Consider the following 24,272-nt stretch of genomic DNA (forward strand, 5'->3'; position numbering starts at 1 on the left):
TTCTAGTGCCCTACAGAGTGTGTGAGGTAAACAGCACTATGTTCTAGTGCCCTACAGAGTGTGTGTGAGGTAAACAGCACTATGTTCTAGTGCCCTACAGAGTGTGTGAGGTAAACATCACTATGTTCTAGTGCCCTACAGAGTGTGTGTGAGGTGAACAGCACTATGTTCTAGTGCCCTACAGAGTGTGTGAGGTAAACAGCACTATGTTCTAGTGCCCTACAGAGTGTGTGTGAGGTAAACAGCACTATGTTCTAGTGCCCTATAGAGTGTGTGTGAGGTAAACAGCACTATGTTCTAGTGCCCTACAGAGTGTGTGTGAGGTAAACAGCACTATGTTCTAGTGCCCTACAGAGTGTGTGTGAGGTAAACAGCACTATGTTCTAGTGCCCTACAGAGTGTGTGTGGGGTAAACAGCACTATGTTCTAGTGCCCTACAGAGTGTGTGTGGGGTAAACAGCACTATGTTCTAGTGCCCTACAGAGTGTGTGAGGTAAACAGCACTATGTTCTAGTGCCCTACAGAGTGTGTGTGAGGTAAACAGCACTATGTTCTAGTGCCCTACAGAGTGTGTGAGGTAAACAGCACTATGTTCTAGTGCCCTACAGAGTGAGTGAGGTGAACAGCACTATGTTCTAGTGCACAACAGAGTGAGTGAGGTGAACAGCACTATGTTCTAGTGCCCTCCAGAGTGTGTGTGAGGTAAACAGCACCATGTTCTAGTGCCCTACAGAGTGAGTGTGAGGTAAACAGCACTATGTTCTAGTGCCCTACAGAGTGTGTGAGGTAAACAGCACTATGTTCTAGTGCCCTACAGAGTGTGTGTGAGGTAAACAGCACTATGTTCTAGTGCCCTACAGAGTGTGTGGGGTAAACAGCACTATGTTCTAGTGCCCTACAGAGTGTGTGTGAGGTAAACAGCACTATGTTCTAGTGCCCTACAGAGTGTGTGTGAGGTAAACAGCACTATGTTCTAGTGCCCTACAGAGTGTGTGTGAGGTAAACAGCACTATGTTCTAGTGCCCTACAGAGTGTGTGAGGTAAACAGCACTATGTTCTAGTGCCCTACAGAGTGTGTGAGGTAAACAGCACTATGTTCCAGCCTGTGTAGCGCACTAGCATAGGAAGTAGAAGCCCATTTAGGACTGAGCCACTGTTAGCCGAGTGTAACTTACCTTGAGCTTTACAGCAGAACGCAGTTAACCACCTCAAATACACCCACAACGGATCAGATGGAACTGTGGGGGTAAAACCCTGTCAGAAATATTGGAATGTAAAGATGATTAGTAGAGTCGGAGAGCTCAGCTCATCAATCAGCAACACTGCAGCACGGCTTCTTCTGCTTCTGGGAATGTGTGGAGGAACGAGACCGAAACGCTCACAGCGACACCTACTGGAGGATCAGGGCACACATTTGGAAAGAAGACCAAAGCCGTCTTGTTTAGAAACACCATCATAAACATTCTAAAACCTAAGAGGCTGAAGTTAGCTCCTTATTCGCCTCGTTACTAACGGGAGTGTTCACGTTGGCGAAAGCTGCGCAGTTTATCAATAAAACGTTATTTTGGTGGCTTAAACCATTCTGGCCAGGCAAATATAAACTATACAACACCTAGCAGGTACCCAACTATATAGTAAAAGTGAAATTGTCCTGGCACAGATTGATTTTACACTTTAAAAAGGATGGAAATATTTGACTATTTAATTGTATTATTAAATCGATTTTTGAATTGAAAATTTATTTATTTTTTTGATTGTTATTTTTTAAAATTGTAGTGATTTTAATGTCAATTAAACTTTAGAACAGAATTTAAGTGTATGGAGCGCTCTGACTGATTAATGGATATGTATTAGTTATTCAGCAATCACTATATTTTAAATATTTGCCTATCCCTTACTTGCTATATACACTCACTAAATTATAAGTATGTTAGGAGGGTATTTAAACTGATACATTTTAATTCTTTTATACAGCACATTAATGATAGTAAAAAAATGTTGCACATAGCAATGATAACTAATAATAATAACATTTATAAAAAAATTACCCAAACAGGTCTTAAAACCAACAATAGAGATACACATCCAAAATGCAATGACAAACTATACGGGATTATCCTACATTTTTTGACAGTAAACTAATTTAATTTTCATTGTATCTCTTATATTTTCTAAAAACACTAGCATGTCCTTTATTTCGGAGAAGATAAATGAAAAATTCACTAGAATATCTTCTTTTTCATCTTCTCCAACATTTTCTAGTGTGTCAGATTTACACAGGGCCGTCTCTGCTTCATCCTTGTTCATGTACAAGAGTGGAGGTGAAGCAACATTTCCACTGAAAAGCTGTTTATTTTCATTGCGCCACCTCTCAGCTTCCAAAATGCACTGATATACCTGGTGGATCTAAAATCAGAAAATATATTAATCTCAACACATATACAGTGATTAACACAGTGATTAGTTTACTGCTGATGTTGATGGCAAAAAAGAGAATAAAATAGGCCGTATCTCAGTTTGTTACTGAGCATATATGCTAATTAAATTAGTTTGTGTGTTTGTCTGTCCTGTCTTCAGCATATTCAGTGATTAAACAAAAGAAATAAAGTCAAATGTTTTACTGCCGTAGACTGAACAGTGTTTAAGGTTTTTGTAACAAGTAGAGTTTTTGACAAGTTTGTTTAACAAGATCTTGGAGAGTGAGAGGATTCCAGAGGAATGGAGAAGTGTATTGGTGCCAATTTTTAAGAACAAGGGAGATGTGCAAAGTTGTGGCAATTATAGAGGTATAAAGCTAATGAGCCAGACAATGAAGCTTTGGGAAAGAGTAGTGGAAGCTAGGTTAAGGGCAGAGGTGAGCATTTGTGAGCAGCAATATGGTTTTATGCCTAGAAAGAGTACATCAGATGCAGTATTTGCTTTGAGGATGCTGGCGGAGAAGTACAGAGAAGGTAACAGGGAGTTGCATTGTGTCTTTTTAGATTTAGAGAAAGCGTATGACAGGGTGCCAAGAGAGGAGCTGTGGTATTGTATGAGGAAGTCTGGAGTGGCAGAGAAGTATGTTAGAGTGGTGCAGGACATGTATGAGAGCTGTAAGACAGTGGTAAGATGTGCTGTAGGTGTGACAGAAGAGTTCAAGGTGGTGGTGGGTCTGCATCAAGGATCAGCTCTAAGCCCCTTTTTGTTTGCTCTGGTGATGGACAGGATGACAGATGAGGTAAGACAGGAGTCCCCATGGACTATGATGTTTGCAGATGACATTGTGCTCTGTAACGAGAGCAGGGAACAGGTGGAGGAAAATTTGGAGAGGTGGAGGTATGCTCTGGAAAGCAGAGGAATGAAGGTTAGCCGCAGCAAGACAGAATACATGTGTGTAAATGAGAGGGACCCAGGAGGATTGGTGAGGCTACAGGGAGCAGAGGTTAAGAAGGTGCAGGATTTTAAGTACTTAGGGTCAACGGTCCAGAGCAACGGAGAGTGTGGAAAGGAGGTGAAGAGGCGGGTACAGGCAGGTTGGAATGGGTGGAGAAAAGTGTCAGGTGTGTTGTGCGATAAAAGAGTATCAGCGAGAATGAAAGGAAAGGTGTACAGGACAGTGGTGAGACCAGCGATGCTCTACGGCTTAGAGACAGTGGCGCTGAAGAAAAGACAGGAGGCAGAGTTGGAGGTAGCAGAGCTGAAGATGTTGAGGTTCTCTTTGGGAGTGACAAGGATGGATAGGATTAAGAATGAGTTTATCAGAGGGACAACCCACGTTAGATGTTTTGGAGATAAAGTCAGAGAGGCCAGATTGAGGTGGTTTGGACATGTTCAGAGGAGAGATTGTGATTTGGATGCTGTCTTCCTCACTCTCATTGATCACTCAGGTTTGCTGACGGTGAGGTGATTGTTTGCTTTACATGTCAGGAAGCCCTCATGTTTGTGTTTCCTTCTGGCTCTCCCTTTTAGTTATGCTGTCATAGTTAGTCCTGCCGGAGTCTCTGCTTGCACGCTACAGTTAATATACATTCACATTATACATTGTGTGACTGTGACCATACCTAACTGCCATCTCTCCTCTTCTTCTCTTTCACCCCCTCTTTCTTTTTCCTCTCTCCTCCTGTCCCCCCCTTTCACTCTTTCTCTCTCTCTCTGTCGAGCTACACATGTCGTTCCTGAGCTGCCAGTGATCCAGACTCCCTCTGCCCTCCGGACCTGTCTGACCCATCCTGGTGCCCCGCTTCTGGCTGAAGATCTCGTCACATGGATGCCCCGTGTGTCTCTCTGGGATGCGTCTGGTGTCTGGGAATGATTCTCTCTACCTAGAAAATGGTTCTGGCCTTGACTGGTGTTGGCAACTGTTTCTCTGGGGACTTGACAGTTCGATAGTTCATGACTGGAACTTCTTACAAGTCTACCTGGGTCTTCAATAACTACCTGGACTCCATATTAACATCAATTAACATCAGCTATTATAGCTGAACTGCCTCCCACCCTACACACTGTATAAATGCAGATCATTTACTGCTTTCTGTTTCACCCAAATGAGGATGGGTTCCCTGTTGAGTCTGGTTCCTCTCAAGGTTTCTTCCTCTTACCATCTCAGGGAGTTTTTCCTTGCCACTGTCGCCCTCGGCTTGCTCACCAGGGACAAACTGACCATTTTGATTCATACAAATTCACATTTCATACAAACCTAAATAATTCTTTTGACTATTTAAAGCTGCTTTGCGGCAATGAAAATTGCTAAAAGCGCTATACAAATAAAATTGAATTGAATTGAATTGTGAATATATCGGTAGAAGGATGCTAAGGTTGGAACTGCCAGGCAGGAGGTCTAGAGGAAGACCAAAGAGGAGATTTATGGATGCAGTGAGAGAGGACATGAAGTTAGTTGGTGTGAGAGAAGAGGATGCAGAGGATAGGGTTAGATGGAGACAAATGATTCGCTGTGGCGACCCCTGAAAGGGAACAGCCGAAAGACAAAGAAGAAGATTTTTAAAGAAAAACTAAATCCAAAACTACATGGCCTTGTGTGAAAAAGAGCTAAACCTAATAACAGGTTGGGCCATCCCGAGCAGCAACAATTGCAATCAAGTTTTTTGAAAACTTGCGATGAGTCTGTTACAGCACTGTGGAGGAATTTTGGCCCACTCATCTTTACAGAATTGTTGTAATTCAGCCACAACCGCCTTTTTAAGGTCATGCCACAGCATCTCAATTGGATTCAGGTCAGGACTTTGACTAGGCCACTCCAAAGTCTTCATTTTGTTTTTCTTTAGCCAATTAGAAGTGGACTTGCTGGTGTGCTTCAGATCATTGTCTTGCTGCAGAACCCAAGTTACAAGAATAGTAGAATTCATGGTTCCATTTATCACAATGTGATAAATATGTCTTCCTGGTCCTGAAGCAGCAAAACAGCCCCAGGCCATCACGCTGCCACCACCATTTTTACTGTTGGTATGATGTTCTTTTTCTAAAATGCTGTGTTACTTTTACGCCACAAAATGGGACACACACCTTCCAAAAAGTTCAACTTTTGTCTTGTCAGTCCACAAAATATTTCCCAAAAAGTCTTGGGGATCATCATAATGTTTTCTGGCAAAAAGTAAGATGAGCCTTTATATTCTTTTTGCTCAGCCGTGGTTTTCTTCTTGGAACACATTTGTGCCCAGTCTCTTTTTTTATGGTGGAGTCATAACACTCAACTTAACTGAGGCAAGTGAGGCCTGCAGTTTTTTGGATGTTGTTGTGGACTCTTTTGTGACCTCTTGGATAAGTTGTAACTGCACTCTTGGGGTAATTTTTGTCAGCTGGCCACTCCTGGGAAGGTTCTCCACTGGTCTATGTTTTTGCCATTAGTAGATAATAGTTCTCATTTACCTCATTTCCACTACACTGGTGCTGGTGCCAGGTGCCGGTTTTGGTGCTCAGCCGGTGCTGGACTGGGAACCACCGAGACTTGGCCCGCATTTACACTAGACAGGAGCTCAGCGGGAGCTGCATGATAATACATCACACAGCCCACTAAACAGAAACGACCATGGCCAAAGTCAGTTTACTGGCTATTCTCCAAACTAGTATGAAAATGTATTTCAGTATCCAAAAGCAGCTTATTAGACGTGTTATAACCGCTGAAAGTCTTTCTTCAGTTTTTTTTATCTTATACACTATTTGGTCGGTTGTTCGTGTGAAGCCTGCGACTATAAGTTCTTCTCTAATTTCCTCATACACTTTTTTTTTCTTAAAGCACTTTCCAATTTCTGCTGAATCTCAGCGAATGTCCAAAATGCCAAAAAAACGCTTTTGTTTCGTCCACGCTCCTCATTAATGGACTTTGGGTCTCCGCCATTTTTTTAAAGGCTCCCTATAACTCCGCCCACCGCTTGTGACATCACGGGTTCTTGCAACTAGACCAGCAGAGTTTAGGGGCCGGTTCGGTGCTTATTTTAGGGCATCAGCACCAATTTTTTTCTGTGGAAAAGCGCGGCACTGGTTCCAAAATTGGGAACCGGCACGGGAACCAGAGCAGTGGAAAAGGGGTAATTGTGGTTCGCTGTAGTCCCAAAGCTTTAGAAATGGCTTTAGAACCTTTTCCAGATAGATCTCAATTATTTAATATATTAATAATTAATAATTTATTTCAGATCTCAGCAAAATGTCTAGATTTTGAAGATCTTTTGGTCTACTTCACTTTGTCAGGCATGTCCTATTAAAGTTATTTCTTGATTCCAACAGGTGTGGCAGTAATCAGGCCAGGGTCTGGCTAAAGAGATTTACCTCAGGTGTGATAATTTATGTTTAAATCTGTTTGATGATCTGAATCAAAGTGTGACAAACATGCAAAAAAATAAGAAACCAGTAAGGGTGCAAACACTTTTTCACACCACTGTGATAGAGGAAAAATAATGTTCTTATATCTTAAGAGTGAAAATACCTAATGTTTCAAAACATTTACATAAAATGAACAACTGGTTGTGAGAAAGTTTGCTTAGTTTCATAATTTTGTAATGCTTAAAACTCATTTTTACATTTATCAGCCAACTGACTGGTTTTGGCCTGACTCCTGCAGTACTAAACTATGTCCACTAAATGAAGGTTTCCCCCTTTTTCTTTTAATATCGCTTAATGGTCACAATTTAAATATATACAGTAATAATACACACATGTACACATATTCACCCAAACTTTCACTTTTGTCCTTTTGGCATTTCCCCTTTATATGCATGTGCCCACTGTGCACCAATGTGTCTGATGTGATCGGGCAGCAATGGCGCAGTTGCTTGGGCCCGATCATCATTGCTTGCTACCATATTATTTTTTTTGTACTTTTACAGTTTCAAAAAGCATTTTATTTTCTGTAGATAAAAATAATTAAAGCTTTTATAAGCCAAATGAGTCTTTAATATATTATTTATAATTTTGTTAATAATAATTAATTAAAGCCATCTGCTCCTTTAATACATTTCCAAGTTCACAGTTTGATCATAATAAAACCCAAACTGCCCGTCATGGATGCATTAAGTTCATTCTTAGACTTCCTGCTGAGAACTGTTCACCATCTCAGCCACAGGAGTGTGTTTGTGTCTCTGCAAGTAACTTCTTCTTACAAAACTTTTCCCACACTCGGAGCACTGATACGGCTTCTCTCCTGTGTGAATGCGCTTGTGTTCTCTTAAAGTACTCGGACTATTAAAACTCTTTCCGCACTGCAAGCACTCGTATGGTTTCTCTCCCGTGTGAATGCGCTCATGTTGCTGGAAACTTCGGTGAGTGGTAAAACCTTTCCTGCACTGAGGGCAAAAATAAGGCTTTTGCCCCGTGTGGATGTGCTGGTGCACTCGGAGAGCGTTCTTTTCTCTGAAACACTTCCCGCACTCTGAGCACTGGTAGGGTTTGTCTCCGCTATGGATCAGCTGGTGGTGCTGTAGAGTCCTCTTCTCTGTAAAACCCCTCCCACAGTTTAAGCAGGGGTAGGGCTTTTCTCCAGTGTGAACACGCTGGTGTTTTAACAGCTTACTCTTCTCAATAAAACTCTTTCCGCAGTATGAACACAGATATGGCTTCTCTCCCATGTGAATGCGCTGGTGTCGCCGGAGATTGCTTAGCCTGGGGAAATCCTTCCCGCACTCTGAGCATGGATACGGTCTTTCTCCTGTGTGGACTCGCAGGTGTTTCATGAGATTACCACTCTCGATAAAACGCATCTCGCACTCTGAGCACTGGTACGGCTTCTCTCCTGTATGAATGCGCTGGTGTTTAATTAGATGACTCTTTTGAACGAAACCGGTTCCGCACTCTGAGCACTGGTAGGGCTTCTTTCCAGTGTGAATGTACTGGTGTTTAATGAGCGTGCTCCTTTGTCTGAAACTTTTTCCGCAGTCTGAGCATAGATACGGTTTCTCTCCAGTGTGCGTGCGCTGGTGCTCTCGAAGTGTGCTCATCTGAGCGAAACCCTTTCCACAATGTAAGCAGAGTTTAAGTGCTTTTTGCTTTCGTTTGAAAGATGAGCGTTGCTGACTGCTGGAACTCTCTATGGACTCGGGACTCTCACATTTAATCCTGTTTGACTTCATCTTACTCTTGATCTTTTTGAAGAGATAAATTTATGCCACGTAGGAGAGAGGACTGCAGGAGAAGACAGGGCAAAAGTTATTTGGATCAAAAAGAGAAAAACTGTTTAATAATGTATAGCAAATAAAAAGATTATTATTTAATTTGATAAGGTGACATTGATAGAACCTGTAGCTCTATCTAAGGAGCCTAGGATGACATTCTTTGCCTTTGGACTTTTTCAGGATCTGTAGCTCCACCCCCCAATAGAGACAGAACCTGAAGCCTACCTGGTGTCCTGGATTACAAACTATCAGCTCCTCCCCACTCCCCCACTGGCCAGCGTTCACATCGTTATTATATAAATCCAAGCGCGGCATTTAAACTATACAAACTAACTTCAAATACAAGAGTATTTGCATTTAGCATTTAACTTCAAATTAGAATATAGCCGCAAAAAAATAATAAGCTGGTCCAAGCACCTGCGCCATCACCACTCCGGTACACCACACAACCCGTGTGCTTTTTAAGGATGTTAAGACCTCCAAAAAGCAATTGTTGCATAAGTTTAACGCATGGTCATGCCTGGACGTGTCTTTCTGGTGCACCTACAGTAGGCAGCAATGGTGCAGGTTCTTGGGCCGGTCATCGTTGCTTGCAGCGTTGAACTATTTGAGATATCAAAAGTCCGTTCACAATTTTGCATTCTCAATGTTTTAAGATCATATGGGTTGGGTTTGTGGCCATCGTAATGGTGCAGGTGCTTGGGCTGGTCTGCCTGGGTGCAACATGCCATCACTACCAATGTGCCTTTTGAGCAGGTTAAGACGTCCAAAAAGCCCTGGATGCTGATGCCACTCAATGTGATGTCATTTAATATAATGTCACCCAGAAAGTTATTAGCCACTTCAGCATAAGCAATTTTGCATTCTTAATGTTTTGAGATCATATGAATCCAATTTGATGGCTATCATATAAATCCCCTAGGAGGCGTGTCTCAATCAATTCAATCCATCAATAAATTAATGAACTTTGTCATTGTTATAAACAACAGAGTATAACAACCAGATATCATTAGGGCATCATCTTTTAAGACATGTAATGAAGTGCAACCATAGTGCAGCAGTGCAGTTACCATAACGGTTATGTGAATTAGGATTTGAAGGAAGAGGGGCACAAACCACATAAAGTGTGTGTGTATTGTGTGTGCTGCATCAATGCAAAGTCCAGTTCACAGGTATTGTAATAGTGATGCGTGACATGTAAAAAAACATGGGGGCAGGGAGGAGACTAATCATTTAGCAGCCTCACAGCGTGTGGAAAAAGACTGTGGGATAGTCTGGTGGGATCATTTCTGGGTACTAGTGCCGATGATCCTTCTAATATCAAAATCCATTGCATGCATTTTAAAAAACAACCCAAAATAACTGACTTTAAGTTGGGCCCATGACATGCATAGTGAGAATTCAAAAGGATCGAAAGGTGTACCCAGTTTGACATGTACTGTAAGTGTGTATGTTTGTAAGTATTTTTGATCTATGCAGCAAAATCTGCTGTGAAGGCCCTGAGCTACGACCAAAGCCCCGACTCTCAGGTGTCCTAATGACAGCAGATTTCAACCTGTGCATGATTTTTGGCTGTAAGCATGTGGGACTTCTAATGCACACGTTTTCTGACTAATTGCGCTCGTGGTATTGTGAGACTGGTTTAAGCATGTATGATGAGTGGGATTGAGACTAATTTTTTTAGACGAGTTTGGAGAAAAAGTCCGATCAGAAGCACAATTTTTTATTATGCAACGCTTGGGTTTGAAGCTGCCCGAATGGCAGCCTGTTGCAGCACCTCCCATTAAATTCAAACCTTTTTTTAACTTATTTTTGTAGTTTTTCTGGCACTTATTTTTCTTTTCAATTGTATGAGTGTGTGAATGTGAACTTGCACTGTCTTTCCTACATTTTTGGACTTGTTTACAGTCGTATCTGGGAACTCTGTTCACAGCTGCGGTTCTATTATTTACCACCAGAGATGAGTTGTTTGCATTTAGCAATATGGCAGTGCTACTCCAGGCAAAACCGGATATTCCCTGCAAGATATAAAGAAGAAAATGGAAACCCGAACTGGTGCTTAGTGTTTGGCCAAAGGAGACGTTACAAACCAACTCTTCCATCCATGCTCATGGGGAAGGCTCTTACCCGGCATCAGAGGGGTAAGATTCCAGTAGTGGCTGTCATATGGTGAAGAATCTATTCTTTAACAGATTTGATTAGCTACCTGTACAGACTAGCTGTGTGACGTTTTGTTGTACATGTTTGATCTGAGCCTGAAGCTGGGCAAGGTGCCACAGCTGTGAAAGACATCTTGCATGGTACCGGTACTAAAGATGCCACACCTAAAAGAATTTGGAGATTATAGACCAAGAGCACTGACCACAGATCTCAAGAAAAAAATGTTTAAGAGACTGGTGCTTACCCATGTCCGACCTCTGGTGAGCCCATCAATGGACCCACTTCAGCTTGTCTACCAGGCTGGCACTGGAGTGGAACACACTCATCTTCCTCCTTAATAGGGCTTTTTCGCACCTGGAAAAGACCAGGAGTGCTGTTAGTCATATTCTTTAACTTCTCTAGTGCTATTAACACCATCCAACCTACGCGTTTAAAGGATAAGCTAGAGTATAGGGGGGTGGACTATCATCTATGTATATGGATATGGATACTGTAATAGCTCAAGAACTGACCACAGTATGTGAAGATTAGAGACTGAGAGTTTGATATAATTGTCTGCAACACTGGAGCTCCGCAGGGAACGGTCCTGGCTCCATTCCTCTTCACCGTCTACACTGTTGACCTCATGTTCATTTCAGCACTTTATCTGATGACTTTGTCATCGTCAGCCTGATCATGGAGGATGACGACAGGAATTACAGGGGACTGATTTAGAACTTTGTGGACTGGTGTCAATGGAACTTCCTCCAGATAAATGCGGGGAAGACCAAAGAACTGGTGGTGGACTTTCGCAGGGACAAACATACTTTACCAATGAAGATTCAAGAAATACCCGAGTGTTGATCTAAACAGCAAACTGGACTGGACCGACAACTTGACTGCAATTTATATAAAAGGACAGAGCAGACTCTGCTGAGGAGACAAAGGTTTTTTGGAGGGTCAGACCTGAAAACTTTCTTTGACTCTGTAGTGGCCTCAGTCATCCTTTATAAAGTGGTTTGCTTGTGCGGCAGTGTCTCTACTGCAGAAAGGAAGAGACTGGACATGCTGTTAAAAAAGGTCAGCTCAGTCCTGGGGATTTCCAGAAGGTGGTAGAAAGAAGATTTTAACGGTGACTATTCTGCTTGTTCTCAAGCGGAATTTAGTGTTCCACAGGGTACAGTTTCTAGCCCACTGCTTTTTTCTCTTTACATGCTTCCTCTGGGCAACTTAATTCGTAAGCATGGTATTAGTTTTCATTGTTATGCTGATGACACATAGTCATACGTCTCAACAAAACCAGATGAAAAAAAAGCAATGTGTGCAGGACATAAAAGCCTGGATGTTAATTAACTTCCTTTTGCTTAATCCTGATAGGACAGAAGTTCCAGTCATAAGACCACATGCAGCTAGAAGCAAACTTTTTGATCACACTGTAACTTCATATGACCTTTCTGTTCCAACAAGTGCAACAGTAAAAGACCCTGGTGTGATTATAGATTCCAGTCTTTCATTTGAAGCACATGTAGATAATATTACCAGGATAGCATTCTTTCACCTCAGAAATATTGCGATAAGATAATAAGATCAATAGCTGATTCACTTGCCCTGCATTCAGATCAGGCTGCATTCACAAGTTCACTTATTTACTTGACAACAATCCCAGATCAGTCAAGGTCACTGGTTTCACTCAGTGTAACACAAAACACTATTAAATTATGAATCAGGCCAGAGATTAGCGAATGATTTAGTTGTACTGTAAACTTAATCACTTCTCATCTCTCTTGCTCATTTACGGCATTCTGCTGTCACTCACATGATGTGTAACAAGGAGGTGGAGCTAAACAAGCCAACTGGTAATTAAGAGTCGGAGTAGTACGCTGTTATTTTCATGCCAAAAACTGTTTTGCACCCTCATTATTTATGTATTATTGTTAATATTCTATTTATGTTTAACAACTTTTCACTTTTTTACATTAAAATAGGGACAAGTGACTTATTTTAAAACAAACAAGTTTTGTGCTAAGTCTATGTGTAAACTAGCGAAGGCAATGTCCAAAGAAGTAGTATGCTCTGGCCCCACCCTAATGAGATGTGGCAACATAGCTTAGAGCAGCTTATGATTGCTGAACCGCTGAATGTCTAGGTGGTGCTCTGAAAATAATGTGGGCTTTATAGATAATTGGAAGACCTCCAATTAATACTTCTGTATTAATTTTCAGAATCAAGAAGACCCTCAGAGAACAGCATTTATGTCCATACTGGACTTGCTAGGGCTAAATCAGTGTGTAGTAGGACCCACTCATAAAGGAGGTCACACTTTAGATTTAATGATATTCTTCGGATTAAGGTTTTAAAAAATTCACAATTCCACTCTCTAAAGTTACCTCAGATCACTATCTTGTCTCAATTAAAGTGTGCATTCACATCAACTACCATACAGAGCTTTATCAATAATCTCCCAGAGTTACCAACTTTGATTGGATCACTGTCTGACCCCACAGAACTCGATCAGGCGACTGAATATTTAGAGTTGACATTCCGTTATACCTTAAATAAAGTAGCTCCAATTAAAACAAAAATTATTAGAGATAAGAAACTCGCTCCCTGGTATAACGATCACATGTGCACTTTGAAACAGACCGCTTGGAAATTAGAACGTAAATGCCGTCAAACTAAATTGTTGGTATTTCAAATAGCATGGAAGGAGAGCATGCTGAACTATAGAAGAGCTCTTAGAGCACTAATTGAGGCTTTGAAACCGGACAACGTTATTGATGCAGATGTGAAACTCATCATGTCAAATCGAAACCTAGAATACTTTACTCCTCTTCAAGAGAATGAACCTATTTCACTCATCTCTTCTGCAAATTCATCAACCTGTATATTAGGTCATTTACCGACACATTTTCTTAAACAGTTAGTGCCAGAAATAACAGAATTCCTGTTGAAAATAGTTAATTCTTCACTTTGGGTATGTTCCGAAATCTTTTAAATTAGCAGTTATGAAACCGATAATTAAGAAGTCTGACCTGGACTCTTGTCAGCTGTCCAATTACAGGCCAATATCAAACCTCTCCTTTATCTCCAAGATTCTGAAAAAGATAGTAGCGGAGCAGCTAGGCTCATATCTACAATAGATACGTAGAAATAGCATACAGGAACTGTATCTGCAGGATTTAGGCCCCATCACAGCACAGAGACAGCACTCATTAAAGTAGTAAATGACCTCCTATTGGCCTCTGACCAGGGTTGCCTCACTATGCTTGTGGTATTCGACCTCAGTGCAGTTTTTGACACCATTGATCATAGTATTCTCCTTCACAGATTTGAAAACGTGGTAGGAATTAAGGGTACAGCCCTCTCCTGGCTCAGATCCTATTTGACCGATCATTATCAGTAGGTAGATTTAAATGGTGATTATTCTGCATCTTCTCCAGTGGAGTTGAGTGTTCCACAGGGTTCGGTTTTAGGGCCACTGCTTTTTTTTCCCTTAACATGCTTCCTTTGGGCAACATCTGTAAGCATGGTATTAGTTTTCATTGTTATGCTGACGACAAACAGTTACATGTCTCAGCAAAACCAGATAAGAAAAACCAACCTGCTAATGTTAAGCAAAGCGTAAAGGGTATAAGAGACTGGATGCTAATTAACTTCCTTCTGCTCAATCCTGATAAGACAGAAGTTTTACTTATAGGAACACATGCAGCTAGAAGCAAGATTTTAGATCACTCTAACTTTAGATGGCCTTTCTGTTCCATGAAGTGCAACAGTGAAAGACCTCGGTGATTATAGATTCTAGTCTTTCATTTAAAGCTCAGACAATATCACCAGGATAGCATTATTTCACCTCAGAAATATTGCCAAGTTTATATACACACACACCTAAAGAATTATTAGGAACACCTGTTCAATTTCTCATTAATGCAATTATCTAATCAACCAATCACATGGCAGTTGCTTCAATGCATTTAGGGGTGTGGTCCTGGTCAAGACAATCTCCTGAACTTCAAACTGAATGTCAGAATGGGAAAGAAAGGTGATTTTAACCAATTTTGAGCGCGGTTGTTGGTGCCAGATGGGCCGGTCTGAGTATTTCACAATCTGCTCAGTTACTGGAATTTTTACACACAACTATTTCTAGGGTTTACAAAAAATGGTGTGAAAAGGGAAAAACATCCAGTATGCGTGAGTGGGCGAAAATGCCTTGTTGATGCTAGAGGTCAGAGGAAAATGGGCCGACTGATTCAAGCTGATAGAAGAGCAACTTTGACTAAAATAACCACTCGTTACAACCGATGTATGCAGCAAAGCATTTGTGAAGCCACAACATGCACAACCTTGAGGCGGATGGGCTACAACAGCGGAAGATCCCACCCGGTACCACTCATCTCCACTACAAATAGGAAAAAGAGGCTACAATTTGCACGAGCTCACCAAAATTAGACAGTTGAAGAAAAATGTTGCCTGGTCTAATGAGTTTTTATTTCTGTTGAGACATTCAAATGGTAGAGTCAGAATTTGGCGTAAACAGAATAAGAACATGGATCCATCATGCCTTGTTACCACTGGGCAGGCTGGTGGTGTAATGGTGTGGGGGATGTTTTCTTGGCACACTTTAGGCCCCTTAGTGCCAATTGAGCATGGTTTAAATGCCACGGGCTACCTGAGCATTGTTTCTGACCATGTCCATCCCTTTATGACCACCATGTACCCATCCTCTGATGGCTACTTCCAGCAGGATAATGCACCATGTCACAAAGCTCGAATCATTTCAAATTGGTTTCTTGAACATGACAATGAGTTCACTGTACTAAAATGACCCCCACAGTCACCAGATCTCAACCCAATAGAGCATTTTTGGGGTGTGGTGAAACAGGAGCTTCGTGCCCTGGATGTGCATCCCACAAATCTCCATCAACTGCAAGATGCTATCTTATCAATATGGGCCAACATTTCTAAAGAATGCTTTTAGCACCTTGTTGAATCAATGCCACATAGAATTAAGGCAGTTCTGAAGGCGAAAGGGGGTCAAACACCGTCTTAGTATGGTGTTCCTAATAATCCTTTAGGTGAGTGTGTAAATATATATATATATATATATATATATATATATATATATATATATATATATATATATATATATATCCAGTTAATCCAGAATGCAGGAGCGAGAGTCCTCACTAGAACCAGAAGATATGAGCACATCACACCTATCTTATCTTTACTTCATTGGCTCCCTGTGAAATTTCACATTGATTTTAAAATACTACTTTTAACATATAAAGCATTAAATGGTCTCGTGTCGCAGTATCTGAGTGAACTGTTAGTGTCTTATAATCCGCCATGCCTACTTCGATCAAAGGATGCAGGCTGCTTGTCAGTACCGCGTATTATTAAAACTACAGCAGGGGGCGGAGCTTTTTCTTACAAAGCCCCAAAGTTATGGAATAGCCTTCCAAATAGTGTTTGGGACTCGGACACAGTCTCAGTGTTTAAGTCCAGGCTAAAAACCTATTTATTTAGCCAAGCATTTTTGTAAATATATTTGCCTTAGGTAAAGGAGCAGATCTGGGGGACTCATGGACGTAGAGTATTATGGTGAACTGGTATGTTTAGATGCTGTCCTCCCCACTCTCACTGATCACTCAGGTTTGTTGACGGTGAGGTGATTGGTTGCTCAGTTCCCCCTCATGTCTGTGTTTCCTTTTGGCTCTCCCTTTTAGTAATGCTGTTATAATTAGTCCTGCCAGAGTCCCTGCTTGCACTCTACACTAAATATACATTTACGTTATACATTATGTGACTGTGACCATACCTAACTATTATCTCTCCTCTTCTGCTCTCCCCTCTCCTGTTCTCTCTCTCTTTTCCTCTCTCTGTCGAGCTACACATGTCGTTCCTGAGCTGCCAGTGATCCGGACTTCCTCTGCCCTCTGGACCTGTCTGACTCATCCTGGTGCCCCGCTTCTGGTCGGAGATCTCGTTGCATAGATGCCCTGTGTGTCTCTTTGGGATGTGTCTGGTGTCGATTTCACTCTCACGTTCTGGCCTCGACTGATGTTGAGAGCTGGTTCTCTGAGGACTTGAATGGAATTTCCTACAAGTCTACCTAAGCCTCCAATAACTTCCTGTACTCCATATTAACATCAATTAATATCAACTGTTATGCTGAATGCAGATCAATTCCTGCTTTTTATTTCACCCAAATGAGGATGGGTTCCCTGTTGAGTCTGGTTCCTCTCAAGGTTTCTTCCTATTACCATCTCAGGGGGTTTTTCCTTGCCACTGTCGCCCTCGGCTTGCTCATCAGGGACTATCTGACTATTTTTATTCAAACACATTTACATTCTATATAAACTTTAATAATTCTTGTGAATGTGTAAAGCTCCTTTGTGATAATACCAATTGTTAAAAGCGCCATACAAATAAAATTTAATTAAATTAATATGATTTTTTCTCGATAATAATGAGAATATATAAATCAAAATACCCAACTAAGATTCAGTAAACCTGAACTTTGTTTTTTTGCATTTCACAAGGAATTTTATCTCCTTATCTAATATATGAATGAAGGAAATGCACACAAAACTCCTGCTTTATATTAAAGCAAATGTTTTCTTTCATAACCTGTTATTGTATCTAGTATCTCTCTCTTCAATTAAGTTTCTTTATTGTGTGTTTTAATCACTTGCTTTGTGTTTTGAAACCTTAACACCTAATGACAACTGTATATATTCTGTTCAACGATTCCAAGCAAGGGTTGTGTTAGTTGTATTCATGTTCATAATTTTTTTTAAAAAAGGAAAAAAGAAATATAAGGACTTCTATATTTGTTCATTTTTTCTTTCTGTTCTAGTTTATAGATTATATTCACTCAATAACGAACTGGACTCCATATTAACTTAAAGACACCTTCTGTTATATTACACGTCTAGCTGCCTAACACACAGTATGTCTAAAAAACAATTCCTGCTGTCTGTTATCACCCAAATGAGGATGAGTTCCCTGGTGAGTCTGGTTCCTCTCAAGGTTTCTTCTTACTGCCATCTCAAGGAGTTTTTCCTTGCCACTGTTGATCTTGGCTTAATGATCAGGGACTGTATGAGCATTATGATTTATACACATTTTCTCACATTTCCATAATTTTCTTTTAATATCGTAAAGCTGCTTTGAGAAAATGACCACTGTTAAAAGTGAGGTAAACAGCACTATGTTCTAGTGCCCTACAGAGTGTGTGAGGTAAACAGCACTATGTTCTAGTGCCCTACAGAGTGTGTGAGGTAAACAGCACTATGTTCTAGTGCCCTACAGAGTGTGTGTAAGGTAAACAGCACTAAGTTCTAGTGCCCTACAGAGTGTGTGTGAGGTAAACAGCACTATGTTCTAGTGCCCTACAGAGTGTGTGTGAGGTAAACAGCACTATGTTCTAGTGCCCTACAGAGTGTGTGTGAGGTAAACAGCACTATGTTCTAGTGCCCTACAGAGTGTGTGAGGTAAACAGCACTATGTTCTAATGCCCTACAGAGTGTGTGAGGTAAACAACACTATGTTCTAGTGCCCTACAGAGTGTCCTTTCTCTCTAGTGCCCTGAGGTAAACAGCACTATGTTCTAGTGCCCTACAGAGTGTGTGTAAGGTAAACAGCACTATGTTCTAGTGCCCTACAGAGTGTGTGTGAGGTAAACAGCACTATGTTCTAGTGCCCTACAGAGTGTGTGTGAGGTAAACAGCACTATGTTCTAGTGCCCTACAGAGTGTGTGAGGTAAACAGCACTATGTTCTAGTGCCCTACAGTGTGTGAGGTAATCGGCACTATGTTCTAGTGCCCTACAGAGTGTGTGAGGTAAACAGCACTATGTTCTAGTGCCCTACAGAGTCTGTGAGGTAAACAGCACTATGTTCTAGTGCCCTACAGAGTGTGTGTGAGGTAAACAGCACTATGTTCTAGTGCCCTACAGAGTGTGTGAGGTAAACAGCACTATGTTCTAGTGCCCTACAGAGTGTGTGAGGTAAACAGCACTATGTTCTAGTGCCCTACAGAGTGTGTGAGGTAAACAGCACTATGTTCTAGTGCCCTACAGAGTGTGTGAGGTAAACAGCACTATGTTCTAGTGCCCTACAGAGTGTGTGAGGTAAACAGCACTATGTTCTAGTGCCCTACAGTGTGTGAGGTAATCGGCACTATGTTCTAGTGCCCTACAGAGTGTGTGAGGTAAACAGCACCATGTTCTAGTGCCCTACAGAGTGTGTGAGGTAAACAGCACTATGTTCTAGTGCCCTACAGAGTGTGTGTGGGGTAAACAGCACTATGTTCTAGTGCCCTACAGAGTGTGTGTGGGGTAAACAGCACTATGTTCTAGTGCCCTACAGAGTGTGTGTGGGGTAAACAGCACTATGTTCTAGTGCCCTACAGAGTGTGTGTGGGGTAAACAGCACTATGTTCTAGTGCCCTACAGAGTGTGTGTGGGGTAAACAGCACTATGTTCTAGTGCCCTACAGAGTGTGTGTGAGGTAAACAGCACTATGTTCTAGTGCCCTACAGAGTGTGTGAGGTAAACAGCACTATGTTCTAGTGCCCTACAGTGTGTGTGAGGTAAACAGCACTATGTTCTAGTGCCCTACAGAGTGTGTGTGAGGTAAACAGCACTATGTTCTAGTGCCCTACAGAGTGTGTGAGGTAAACAGCACTATGTTCCAGCCTGTGTAGCGCACTAGCATAGGAAGTAGAAGCCCATTTAGGACTGAGCCACTGTAAGCCGAGTGTAACTTACCTTGAGCTTTACAGCAGAACGCAGTTAACCACCTCAAATACACCCACAACGGATCAGATGGAACTGTGGGGGTAAAACCCTGTCAGAAATATTGGAATGTAAAGATGATTAGTAGAGTCGGAGAGCTCAGCTCATCAATCAGCAACACTGCAGCACGGCTTCTTCTGCTTCTGGGAATGTGTGGAGGAACGAGACCGAAACGCTCACAGCGACACCTACTGGAGAAGTCTTCTTCTACAGGTTTAATCAGAGATGTCATATTTATTCGTTCATTCATTCATTTATATTCAACAAATAATTAGTCCTGCTGGGACTTTAATTAACCCCACAAAGTGATTGCAAAATATGTACAATTTTAAAGAACAGTTTTCTTAACAAAATATAAGCCTCATTAAATCAACTTGGAGCCATCAAAACAAAAAACATGCATTTAAACATGCAACTGTCAAATCGCAATTATCAATCCAGATTACAAGTAATAAATTTTTCACCCAATGTTGGATTACAGCTGGCAAATTAAGGACAGTGAAGTTCTGAACATCAGATTCTCTCGCTACCTCAGCTGAACCCTCTCCCATGTGATCCTTTCCATGGCTTTCATATGGGGAGGATAATAAGAGTATAATAAAAATCTACATAAACTTTAGTAATGAAAAAAAATTATTTAATAGTAGTGTAGTTTTGCATGACTACGCAACAGTCTCTTACTCTCGCTCTCACACACAGATACGCACACAAATCATCAACTTATTATTATGGCATTTAGAAAAAAATTGACCCTTCGTACCAAAGCATGTATGTGAAGCCGCAAAGTCTAATCAAAAAATAAATCTCTTCTTTAAAGTGAGAATGAAACACAAATTGAATAACGAATGAAACTTTTATAACCTTTAAAGCTGTCAGTCATTTCGAAAACTCCTTTTTTAAACTGAATCCTTGACCAGATAGTCGCGGAGACGTCTATGCGACGCCATCTTTTTCATCTGGCAGATGTCTGGCAGAGGGCGTTTGCTTAGCCTACGTATTTAAGACGTAAATAAATTAAAACATCCCTGATCCGCTCTTTAGACGATGTTAATCAGATGTTCATACATCTGCCAAAGGTCTGATTCATGTCGGATAGACGTCATTTTTTTAAAACACTCCCTCCCATCATTTTAATTAAATACCCTCGGTTAATTATAATTAACCATGGTCAACAGAATTCTGTGAAGAAAGGAAGCAGACAAACGGAATAAAACAGAGATTTTTATTTTATATTTAATGTTTTACACCAGCAGCAACAAATGAGGTCTCAATTTGAAAAGATGTACAAAACATAAAACACCACAAATAAGTATCAATCATAGAAAAAAAAAAAAAAAACACCAACAGAAGCGTTTTGTACTTTATAACTGTCCGACTTTTAAATACGACCGTTAGAGACGGTTGGTCAGGAAACTCCTGAAGTCAGATGCAGACAGGACACTTTCACTCACAAACTCCTGTGAAAAAATATAGAGATAGATTCAATTAAAATTCATGATACTTAATTTATCAAATGAACAATATTTATACTTTGTTCCTCTCGCTTCACAACTCATGAGAACAGACCGAAACCAGAACCGAACCGCAGATTAAGCACGCGCATATAACCGTCGGTTTTTTAAGTGTGATTAAAAATACAAGAAATAGCTTAAACCAAAATAACGTGACTAAACAGCAGGTGACATTTATGTTTAGTATTTTGTTTCTATTTAGAAAGATGGGAATTAATTCTTGCTTACCTTTTCCACACGCCCGCCAAACGTTTGTCTTCTCAACACACTGTTCCCTTCTTCTTCTTCTTCTTCTTCGGAGTTTAACGGCGGCTTGCATCCATAAGTGTTGCACTACCGCCACCTTCTGGTTGATTCTCCTTTGGTGTTTCTCCACTCTATTTCCAGATTATTTATATATATATTTCCCGTCCACATACCAGCAAATTTCGGATGATAAAGATACGTCGTATAGACGTCGTATAGATGTAAAGACGATGTATCATTTAACAGCTCAAACAGGCGATCTACAGACGATCAAAATCTGACTATAAAAAAAATGAACGCGATGTTTACCAGATGATACGCTCTTTAGCAGACGTCTCCGCGACGTACCTGTGCTATCTGGATGGTTTTCATAGTGTCTTCGCTGAGAGGATTCTCTGGGCCGTTGCGAAAATGTGAACAGGGAGAAAAATGACAAACTTGCGTGAGCTCGTGAGCGTGTTACAATATTAATTTCTGATTGGCTAGTCGCCGTTATTAGCTTGAAAATGATCATACATAGAGAGTTTTAATATTTCATAACAAACCTTACATAATACACAGCATTAATAATCTGAAGACGATGGTAATGGGGCGGGGGATCATCATTTTACAGAGGGGATGGTTTTTAAAAAAGAATTTCAACGCATCCCCTCACAAATTGAGCCCCGTACATATACAGTATGTGTGTGTGTGTGTGTGTGTATAAGTCTAATATAGTTAAACATTCATGGTTAAAAAAAGGTAAAAACTATGGAATACAGTTTTAGTAATTACAAAGAAATAAAAATAAATAAATTTTGGCTGTAGAAGAATCACACCAGGATCATCAGGAACATGGTAAACTCTCCACATTCTGTGCAAGGAATCACCTGTCCTAACTTGTATCTCTATGAACACCCTGGTGTCGTCTGAAATTGCTCTTGAAAGTAAACCGCTTTCCGCACTCTAAACAGTAATACGGCTTCTCCCCTGTGTGAACTCGTTGGTGTACCTGAAGAACATTCTGGCGGGTAAAGCTCTTTTCGCAGTCTAAGCAGTAATGCGGTTTATCTCCTGTGTGAATGCGCACATGTTGGCGAAGGGTACTTCTCTGCGTGAAACTCTTCCCGCAGTCTGAGCACTGATACGGCTTCTCCCCTGTGTGAATGCGCAGGTGGTTAACGAGACTGCCGCTCTCAATGAAACTCTTTGCACAATGAGAACACCGATAAGGCTTCTCTCCGGTGTGAATGCGCTGATGTCTCTCGAGAGTGCTCTGGGTAGCGAAACTCTTTGCACACACTGAACACTGATGCGGTCTCTCTCCAGTGTGGATTCGCTGATGACGCTGGAGATTACAGAAGTAACGGAAGCTGAAACCACACTGTGAGCAGTGATACGGCTTCTCTCCTGTGTGAATGCCCTGGTGTGTTTGAAGAGTGCTCACTTGACCAAAACGCTTCCCACACTGTGAGCACTGGTGAAGTTCTTTTTTAACTTGTCTATGAAAATCTTTAGTGCATAAGGTACCAGATAACCTCTGCTGATTGTTTGAGCTTCCTGTGGTTTCTGGATCCTCAGGTTGTATCTCTTCTGACTTCATCCTAGCCGTGACTTGTGATGTTCTTATGGAAGTACGAAAATCACTCAAATCTGGATCAGACAAAAAGACGACAAGATAGCAAAAGGGCAACAAAAGTTTTTACCAAAAAAAACTTTTTCCTGTCTGAAGGTCAACTAGTGCATTTTGGGAGGAAGTAAAAGTGCACCCTAATGTCGGCATTACGTGGTTGGTTATAGGCTAAACTATCCACCAGCTTCAAAAAGTCATGTGGACTACATTCTGCCTTACCTAATTGATCAAATAATCAAATCATTAATTAAAATGATTAAATAATAAGCCACGAGAACTAATTTTCTGCTTCAAGACAAAGTACATTTTAATAGGCTAATATTTAATCCATAGCTCCAGGACAGTAAATACACCCCACCCCCCGGTAAGTGAAGAGCGTTTTTATAGCTTACCTCCAACTCCTAGGACACTGTACTAGCATAGGAGGTAGAAGGCCATTTGGAATTCAGGCACAGATCTCCATCAGGGAACAGATTGTAACCTGAACAAAGTGGACTTAATGTTAATCAAAATAGCATTTTTTGGCCCTGTAGCATCAGTTTGGTGATAAATAAATAAAATGGATTTATGTACAGATGTACTATCTGGTATCGCTTCACAGGCATACATCAATATGGATACATTCATTCCATAGGTGTCCAAATGCTCTCCAGAAAGGGACTGTGTTCGGGGGCAGGTTTACATTCTAACCAAGGAAATGCCAGACCTAAACAGGTGGGATCAGGTGTAGATTGGGCTCGGCTGAAATGAAAGCTGGACATACTGTACAATAGCCTTTTCTGGAGAAGATTGAAGGACGCTAATTTACGCACTTAAACAAAAATGCTTTATGTCCTGAATTTATACTTCTGTAAAGCTGCTCTGTAAGAATAATAGAAAAATGTGACTTTTTCAATTTAAAGTAAATTAAACCACTTGGTTACACACATTAAGAAACCATGTTCAGACAGAATACAGTTTTTACGTAAACTCAGACAAAACCAAAAATTATATACACTATACTGTATTTTTCCCCCTTTTCTCGAGCAGGGCAGGTAAAAAAGATCAAGATTTCAATCCTTAAGTCAATGTTAACCTCCTAACCAACGTGACTTTAATTAACTTCATTATAAAACGTAACTTTAATTAACATTTAGGACTGAGCCACTGTTAGCCGAGTGTAACTTACCTTGAGCTTTACAGCAGAACGCAGTTAACCACCTCAAATACACCCACAACGGATCAGATGGAACTGTGGGGGTAAAACCCTGTCAGAAATATTGGAATGTAAAGATGATTAGTAGAGTCGGAGAGCTCAGCTCATCAATCAGCAACACTGCAGCACGGCTTCTTCTGCTTCTGGGAATGTGTGGAGGAACGAGACCGAA

At 41.0% G+C, this 24,272-nt stretch overlaps 2 protein-coding genes across 2 annotated transcripts in view; both read right to left on the reverse strand.

Annotated features, from left to right (window-relative positions):
- The window catches only part of LOC128526363 (zinc finger protein 850-like), a 49,046-nt gene extending 27,739 nt beyond the window's left edge, over positions 1-21,307 (reverse strand). Inside the window, exons 1-3 of the mRNA XM_053498154.1 lie at positions 19,510-21,307; positions 11,002-11,111; positions 7,518-8,607 (exon numbers count right to left, since the gene is read on the reverse strand). Of these exons, the coding sequence (XP_053354129.1) occupies positions 7,518-8,555 (1,038 nt within the window). The 5' untranslated portion in view covers positions 8,556-8,607; positions 11,002-11,111; positions 19,510-21,307. The remainder of the gene's footprint in view (positions 1-7,517; positions 8,608-11,001; positions 11,112-19,509) is intronic.
- Positions 21,308-21,340: 33 nt separating this feature from the next.
- Positions 21,341-24,272, reverse strand: LOC128526252 (zinc finger protein 239-like). Its single transcript, XM_053497913.1, has 3 exons — positions 24,074-24,272; positions 23,298-23,386; positions 21,341-22,925 (listed from the first exon to the last, which is right to left on the reverse strand). Exon 3 carries the CDS (start codon positions 22,873-22,875, stop codon positions 22,168-22,170), a length of 708 nt encoding a protein of 235 aa, XP_053353888.1. The 5' UTR covers positions 22,876-22,925; positions 23,298-23,386; positions 24,074-24,272; the 3' UTR covers positions 21,341-22,167.

The sequence above is a fragment of the Clarias gariepinus genome, chromosome 6 (assembly GCF_024256425.1).
Source record: "Clarias gariepinus isolate MV-2021 ecotype Netherlands chromosome 6, CGAR_prim_01v2, whole genome shotgun sequence".
NCBI lineage: Eukaryota > Metazoa > Chordata > Actinopteri > Siluriformes > Clariidae > Clarias > Clarias gariepinus.

Coding starts and splice junctions, on each gene's coding strand:
- LOC128526252 (XM_053497913.1), bottom strand. CDS start 22,875: ATGAAGTCAGAAGAGATACAACCTGAGGATCCAGAAACCACAGGAAGC.